We start from the raw sequence: 8,997 nt of genomic DNA, 5'->3' as shown, positions 1-8,997 counted from the left end.
GCCTCGATTAGCGGCCTACCGGAGAAATTTCAGGAAGACGAAGGTGCGATTCCCACATATACAATACAATACAATACAATACAATATAATTTTATTCCAAACAACGTACAATGTACATTACGGATTCATTAGACACATGAACATCACGCACAAGAAACCGGGAGCAGACTGCCCAAGAAGCCGCTGGCGTGCAGCTAGACGAAGTCCGCCAGCTTAGCCTTGATGTGGGCCCGTCCAACTCGCACCACCCTTATTGTTCTCCAATCTCCCTCATCATACCGGATTCTGTCATCATACGGCTTAAACATGAGGGAAGGGGTTTGTTGCGGGACCCTGACCCCTACATTACTCTTCCGATTCCTTCCTTCCTTTCTCGTTCTGCCGAAGTTTTCACACACAAGGTACGATCCGGTGCAGCGTACACACCGGACATCCTGAGTCTATCGCGTCGAACCAGGATCGGCTGCCCCAACTGCCCTGCTGACTCCATTGACCTGCAGCACGTGATCTGGACCGCTCCTGGCACGGCGAGCTTCCGCTCCCGCTACACAACTGCTCACAACATTCAGACTTACGAAGACTGGACAGCCCTCAATACCGACCCCAAGCGCAAGCTTAGTGCCCTGCTGGACATCATGTCGGAGTCTGGAGCCCTCAACCTCACCTAATCCATCCGCTTCCCTTCTAGGCCTCAGGTCATCCTCATGAATAAAGGTTTATGAATGAATGAATGAATGAATGTATGAATGAATGAACAGCGCAAATAATTGCGCTACTGAAATTTTCGACTGAAATTTTTATACTTATTGTTTAACCATAAACTTGGAATAGATTCTTCACCGTACCTGCTAGTATCGAACACCAGACAAACCCGACACTCTCACCCCCTTTCTCTTACCCCGTACTTTGCTAAGACTAGGTTATTTCAACACTCTTTCTTTCCGCAGACCATCAGTGATTGGAATAACTTGCCAGCTACCTGCCTACAGTCTCTTGACCTGATTTATGACCATGTTTAGCTTTGGTTATGCTGTGCCATTATCTTTTTCATTTACCGCTGTTTGTGCTTTGTTCTGTTCGCATCTTGGTATTATTGCTCACTCGTAATAACTTGTTTGTAATCCACTCCTGCTTGGGCCTCACGGCCTGCAGTATGTACTAAATAAATACTAAATAAATAAATACTTCGCGGTTGTTTCATGGGCCACTTTAATTCGTGCGCCATTTTAACACGGAAGTTGCTACTTCGAAACACTTTGTTCTCCCATTTTATATTTCTCTCTTTTTTATAGCGTAAGCAATACTACGCCAGGTTTCAGCCCGTCGCGTAAACCCGGCCGGTAGCCACGTTTGACCTTTAGAGCGACCGCAGATGGGGCCCCTCTTCAAGCCGTCGGGTAAACGCGGTCGGTAGCCACGTCGCGCCGCAGGAGAAGAGAAGAAACGAAAAAGTTACAAGAGTTCAACGCTGCTGAACCAAATACTGAGCGAAAGCATTACCTGCGGCTGACCGAGCGTTCTTCTTCTCCTTTTCGTCTTCCTCAGCCCACATATAAAGTCCCGCTTTAACCAAGCCGTATGAACGTGCCTTAGTGGCCTATAAGGGTAACGTGAATGCCAGGGTCCTAGCAGCCTGATATGACATAATTATCCCATGTGAAACGAGACCCAAGTTGGCAGCTCCTGCCAACTGAGCCGCGGCTCCGACTGCGCCACGCCGACTGCTTGAGTTGGGAGCCCATCTCTCGCTTATGTGTCACGTGGTGAGCGACGTCACAGCATCACGTGGGTAAGACGTGGATACCGCCACATTACGCCGACCGCTTGAGTTGGTAGCCCTGTTCTCACCCTAGTTTCACGTGGAGTGTGACGTCACAGCGTCACGTGGGTAAGACGTGGCTACGCCGTGCTGCGCTTCAGGCTCAAAACCTAAGGTCTGCTCAATTCAGCTGCACTCTTTGCACCAGTTCCGTAAAGTTCTGCGGTGGTGCCGCAAGCGTGCAGTGCCAGTTCCAGCAGTTCAAGTGCAGCATCGACACTAGTTGTTTCTAAAAGAATGGTAGAGTGCAGGCCGGGCCGTTTGCTAGCCTTGGCGTCGCCAACACGCTGCGGTCGGCTGTGTGCACATGTGTGTGCAACATCGTGTCAGCCGACGCCAACGTCCCTGTTAACTTGACATATTTTCAAATAGCACATGACAACGAAGTTTTGCCATTATCCAGCCGCGATGCCTTTGGTCTGTGCTTTGTAAAAAACGGCACTTGTCAATGAAAGCACGATCGAGTTCGCCAAGGTACATGCATGCTGATTTATACGTATACTTCAATAATGACCATGTGCGCTTCGATCGCCAGCTGCCGCAAAAGGTGCGTATATATATATATATATATATATATATATATATATATATATATATATATATATATATATATATATATATATATATATATATATATATATATATATATATATATATATATATATATATCTTAGTAATCCCGATCGCCATCAGCTCGCGCGCCAACCCGAAGAGGTAGACGAAGTGGAGCCGGAGCCTTGTTGGCACTGCAGTGTTGGTTCGAATGCTACCCCCGTCGCTTTGGTTCGCGGACGTTGCCTACGGTTTTGGTGCTCCAATAAACACCTTATAATATATATATGCGTATAAAAGGTGCGTAATATATATATATATATATATATATATATATATATATATATATATATATTGTGCCCTTGTTCCTTTATCGTGTCCTGCCGTGTCAGCCGTTAGTGTTTTATTTACGCCGTCTGCATCCTTCATCCATCGCAAGCACCTGCCGCTGCCGTCTGCTGTTCTCGATGTTTACGGTGGCTTCACGATGCTACTCATCTACAATCCGTCTCCGCGCCCGATTACTCTGCTACGTGGGGAATCTCCCGGTTCTGTTCAACCAGCCAACCTTCTCTCTAACCTAGACGAATTGCACCAAAGGAGATGGAGCGTCAGGACGTTGGTGAACGAGTGATAATTGACGGGCAACTTCTTCTCGAACAAACTGTTTTATTTGTGGCAGCAAGGACGACTGGTCTGTGTCATGTGTTAAAGCTGCAAGAGGTTCCTGGTGTGACAGCGAAGACCGAGTGATGTTGCGGCGCTTGCGTAATTCATCAAAGTTTTCACATGCGTTGATAACATCGACGACGGTTGTTGGATTTTTGGCCAGAAGCATCCGGAACGCGTCATCATCAATACCTTGCATAATGTGACCAATCTTGGCATGGTCTGGCATTGAAGCGTCCACGCTCTTGCAAAGGTCTACAACATCTTCAATATAACTGGTAAAATTTTCGCCAGGAAGCTGTGCACGGCCGCGCAGGCGTTGCTCAGCACGCAGCTTGCGCACGGCAGGTCGGCCGAAGATATCGGCAAAACTGGTCTTGAAAGCAGACCACGAAGTGATGTCGGCCTCGTGGTTGCGGAACCACAGGTTGGCCACGTCCGTTAGGTAGAATATTACATTATTGAATTTTCGGGCGTCGTCCCATTGGTTGTGAGTACTAACCCGCTCATATGAAGCCAGCCAGTCTTCCACGTCATGGTCGCCGGTTCCGCTGAATATAGGAGGATCCCGCTGGCGCAAAGCTCCAGCGCAGAAGACGTCGAACGAGGGCCCGGTTTTACTAGGGGTGCTGGCTTCGGTCATGACTGTTGTCGGGAGTGTGCGGCTTCGAAGCTCCACCAAGTGAAAGGGGGTGCTTACTGTCTTTTAACAGGGATAAGAGCCCTCTCTAAGTTGCACAGAGAACCACACAAGAACACAACCAGTCTAGGCCTCCACAAGCGAGCTGTAGCAGCGCAGCGGCACTTCGTCGTTCTTCTCCTCCTCTTTGTGAGATCCGCGCCTAGTTCATCCTCGTCTTCATAATATCTTCGCATAGTTCACTACAATATATATATATATATATATATATATATATATATATATATATATATATATATATATATATATATATATATATATATATATATATATATATATATATATATATATATATATATATATATATATATATATATATATATATATATATATATATATATATATATATTCCCGAGTTGTTGAGGAAATACTTCGTTCTTGCTCCGTTCGGCACAAGTTCACCACTGCGTATCACCCTCAGACGAACGGCCTTACGGAGCGTCTTAACCGCACACTCACCGACATGCTCGCAATGTACGTATCCGACAGTCATCGCGACTGGGATATTAGTCTGCCATTTGTCACCTTTGCATATAACTCTTCGCGTCATGACACTGCTGGGTACTCTCCATTCTATCTTCTCTTTGGAAGAGACCCCTTACTGCCTTTCGACACTTTGCTTTCCGCCGCTGGCCCCGTCACAACCTATGCCCGCGATACCATCGCCCGAGCCGACGCTGCTCGCCAGATTGCTCGTCACAATCTCACCATCTCTCAAGAAGCTCAAAGACGCCGCTACGACGCTCACACACCGCGATGTGCACTATCTTCCCGGATCTCTGGTGTTGCTCTGGCTTCCGTGCCGTCGTGTGGGGTTGTGTCAAAAACTCCTGCCCCACTACACAGGTCCTTACCGTGTACTACGCCCAGTGACCGAAGTGACCTATGAGATTTCACCGCTCCACCCAAAGTCACCGACTGCTACACCCACTTCCGAAATCGTACATGTCGCCCGCCTAAAGCCATATTACTCCCCCTCCACATCGCACGCCTAATACGCACCGGTACGTTGCCTTTTGCCGAGGGGGGTAGTGTTACCTGGAAACGCGGTAACCTGACGAAGATGACGACCGAGAAACACGGGCACAACAAAGCGTTGAAAAAGAGGACGACGCTCTGACAGAGTGGACACTGCACGGCTACTAAAGTCTCAGCGTCAAGTTCAGCCCATCTCGCGGTGCTGTTACATTAAGTACATCCCCGTAACAATATATATACATATATATATATAAATATATATATATATATATATATATATATATATATATATATATATATATATATATATATAAAATATATATATATATATATATATATATATATATATATATATATATAAATATATATATAAATATATATATATTCTGAGGTGTTTATTGGAGCACCAAGACCGTAGGCAACGTCCGCAAACCAAAGCGACGGGGATAGCATTCGAACCAACAGTGCAGTGCCAACCAGGCTCCGGCTCCACTTCGTCTACCTCTACGGGTTGGCGCGCGAGCTGATGGCGATCGGGATTACTACAATATATATATATATATATATATATATATATATATATATATATATATATATATATATATATATATATATATATATATATCTATATATATATATATATATATATATATATATATATATATATATATATATATATATATATATATATATATATATATATATATATATATATATATATATATATAGATATATATATATATATATATATTGTAGTAATCCCTTACAATATATATATGCGTATAAAAGGTGTGTAATATATATATATATATATATATATATGCATTTGCACGTACAACTAATACACAAACTGCATTTGCACAAGACGCACTTAATGTAATGTGCTATTTGAAAATCCTCATGTTTGGGATGATTAGCGCCGTTGATCTGAGCGGCATACATACACAGGCGATATGATTCATTCATTCATGAATATGCGATATGCATATATATGTACAAAAGCCGACCGCATGTGGTCAGCTCCGTAAATTATATTGCCAGTCTCACATCAACCGGCGCCAGCATGCCGAATAAGATCAATTTTCAAACAGCACATCGAAATGAAGCGTTGACACGAACCAGAATCGATGTATGTGCACCATGCGGCAGCTGGCAGGAAGCGCAAACTTCGATCCCAATTGAAGTCAGCATGAACCATAACGCATGCACGTGCTTACTTGTTAGACATGGTCTGAAGTCCGCGTCTTTTCGTTTCTTTGGCAAACACGGGCACCGTTCTCGTTGACGAGTGGAATAACTAGGGTCGCTTCACTGTTTATCACAACACGCAAGCCATCGTCGCGCAAGCTGTGGTCTGTATTCATGCGGCGGCTGCAGCTGCACCATTTCGGCACTGACCGCTGAAGAAGTGCAGAGTTTTGCTGAACTTTTCGTGAACTCGACCTGCACGACGCCTGCACTTACGGCGTGGTGCAGAGGGCGCCATCTTGCATTGCTGAAACGAATGGCGAAGTGCAGCACCACGTGAACTAGTTCACGTAGTGCAGGTGAAACGAACGGACCTCTAGAGTAGTATTGCTTTCGCAATAAAAGAAGAAGAAGAAGAAGCTACGTCGGCTTTGCTTACGCAACCTACTGGGTTTAACTAAAGCTAAATCCCAACTAATGTTTTTCGTTATTAAGTCGAATGCTTTTCAGAACACGTAATTAAATTTGCCGGGACACTTAAGCTTCGATTTCAATCCCAGGATGTGTGATCGTGTTAAGATTTTTGTCAGGATCTCTAAGCTGCAGTCCTGTAAAGTGTCTGACACGTTGGGTCACTCTATCGCTGCCGACCGGTTACATCGAGGGCGACGCTGAAGCCTGTCAAGCCGGGAACGCGGCACTTGAGAGATGCTGCTACGAAACAAGTAACTTTGTTGGTTTAGAATTCTTTCTGAGTTTACAAACCAATGCCTTTTTTTAGTTTGTGTAAGGTATATACACCGTCTGAAGCGGTTGAGACAGTATTTACACCCAATAAAAGCTCACACTGTTATGAATACACGCATACAGCTTCATACCTGAAGGGGTCTGATTTTGCTTAGTTTTAAACGTGTTTTATATTACCGACCTAATTATGTATGCCACACATTCTCTAGAAGCTTTTATCAGCTTTTTTATGATGCTAAATTGCGTAGCCATTACTGAAAGCGATTATACTGCTATAAAACACAAAAGCCATCTGTTAACTTTTTTCTTGATTTAAAAGACATCTTTCACATCTCTCGGAAAACTGTATGCATACACTTAGAGGATGGCATACTTCGTTCATTTCCTCACAGTTTTGTGGAAGCCTTTCTAGAGTTTCATTGCCTGTTACATATTAAGGGTTATAATTTGCTATGTCATCAGAAACTAAATGTTACGATATCCGTCCTTCTTAATACGTAGATGAGCGAATGAAGACATCTTTGGCAAAACGTCGTCATACCCGGACATGAGCCATCTCTGCATTATTCATTTTATTGAATAACTACGCACGAGCTGTCAAACGTCCAGCACGTTTTGAAAATTTGTAACACCGCAACGTTTTCCTTGCCAGGCTTAAAATACAGTTGAGTATGCTTCATAATTAGCAGCCAGGACTTTCTTTTCCAATGGCTACTTACGACACTGCAGATTCACAGGAAACAGCCGTGGTACCCACGAAGCTAACAGCTCTGCCAAAAATAATTATTTCATGCAAATTAACAAGAACGTATTGAGTGTTGATATTTCTGTTATAGGCTTCGCACTCGACTGACTGGTCTTGTTTGCAGCGTGGAACACGTGCAAACGTTTCAACTGTCGCCTCAATAGACTGGACCCTGCACCTCGGCTTTTCCCTGAACGTGTGGAGACTAGTTAAAAATTATGCCCCTCTGATTCGCAATCCGCTTAACTTGAAGTAACGATTGCTTCCTATCCATCGTTCAGTGCATGCTTCTAGAAAGCATTCTCACCCTCGCAGCCTCACGCTCCTGTGAGGAGAGTACAGAGCATATATCCTTTTATTTTCGTTAACTGAACCAATAAAGCTATCCGTCTTAAGCAAACGGAAACAGTGCTTCTTCATTGTTATTTTACCCTTGCGTCTGTAATAAACGGCGCTTCGGCTTTCGCGTCGTGCCATTTAAGGCTTGCCGTCAAATGGGTATCTCTTTCACTATAAAATAATATTTTCAGGTATAGACATGAAAATGTGTAAATTTATGCGCAAGTCAAGTTCACAAGCTCAAAAACAGTAATTGGGCATGAACAAACCACTTGTTCCTTTCTTGCCCTTTTTGCTAAATTTCTCAATCGCATGGTAAACTCTTTTCAGACAAAGGCATTACTATGCTTAGCGTCCTTTAATGCCATGCACTGCTCTAAAGCTTACTTAAATATAGTTCCATATAGCGCCCTGATCGTCCCATTCAGCGTGCACTAAAGTGTAAGCCCGCTACATATAATAATCGACAAAACCGTTATTTCTCACTGGGATTGCATTTTGCTACAATCGACACTGATAACAACCTATGTCTCTCAGCCGGGTGCGCTGAGTGCAAAGCGCTCAGTGAGCCACGCTGTGATAGCTGCAATGCTCAGTTCGTATTCCCTTCGGTTGGCTCTCTCATAACTCGCTTCCTATAAAGGCGCATCTTTGTCTGCAGGTCACGCCCCACAGAGGATCCCAATGGCTACAAACGGTCACTCCATCGCAGTGCTGTCCAGAAAGCTCTGGAATTATTAGCCCTCCTATTCGGGAGTTCGCTTGCTGTGGAAACGAGGATGAGAAAGAGGAGGACGATCCTCAATCAGGAGCTGCAAAGAATGCTGAAGACGGAGCCACGAGCGGCCATCCTGGCTGGCATCCTTTCTCATTGGCCATCATCCTGGCTCGCCGCCGGATCCCCGACGACAATGGGGCGGAATGTGAAGGACGTTTTTCCGCTTAATTAGCGTGCGGTGAAAGCTTAGAGGCCCAGCTTAAGGGACGACTCCTCGACCAGATGCAGTCGGCGACAAGCAGATCGGCGGTGTTGTCAGCAGCTACGTATGCACGGTTCCTTTGATCACTGTGCAGTGACTTGTGTGATAACAAATCGAAGTGGCGTAAGGAAGCAACTATGGTAGAAGTGCAGCTGCAAGTTGTAAGATCATTGCGGTACTGTTTCAGTATCGAGAACCCTACCTCGCGAAAGTCTTATTTTTGGCCTATTGCCAGCGATTTTGTCTATTTAGTATAATCTTCCTTCAATAAACTTTCCAT

The 8,997-nt window shown here is 44.4% G+C and overlaps 1 protein-coding gene across 1 annotated transcript; it reads right to left on the bottom strand.

Moving 5' to 3' along the window:
- Nucleotides 1–440: 440 nt before the first annotated feature.
- Nucleotides 441–3,683, bottom strand: LOC146199222 (uncharacterized). Its single transcript, XM_084592076.1, has 2 exons — nucleotides 3,037–3,683; nucleotides 441–552 (listed from the first exon to the last, which is right to left on the bottom strand). The coding sequence occupies exons 1-2, from the start codon at nucleotides 3,681–3,683 to the stop codon at nucleotides 441–443; spliced, it is 759 nt and encodes a 252-aa protein (XP_084448202.1).
- Between the last annotated feature and the right edge of the window lie 5,314 nt (nucleotides 3,684–8,997).

This window comes from Amblyomma maculatum, chromosome 2 (genome assembly GCF_055883805.1).
Source record: "Amblyomma maculatum isolate TAMU_Amacu chromosome 2, ASM5588380v1, whole genome shotgun sequence".
In the NCBI taxonomy this organism is placed as follows: domain Eukaryota; kingdom Metazoa; phylum Arthropoda; class Arachnida; order Ixodida; family Ixodidae; genus Amblyomma; species Amblyomma maculatum.
The sequence above is the reverse complement of the archived record's forward strand: the minus strand, read 5'-3'. Positions and strand labels throughout refer to the sequence as shown.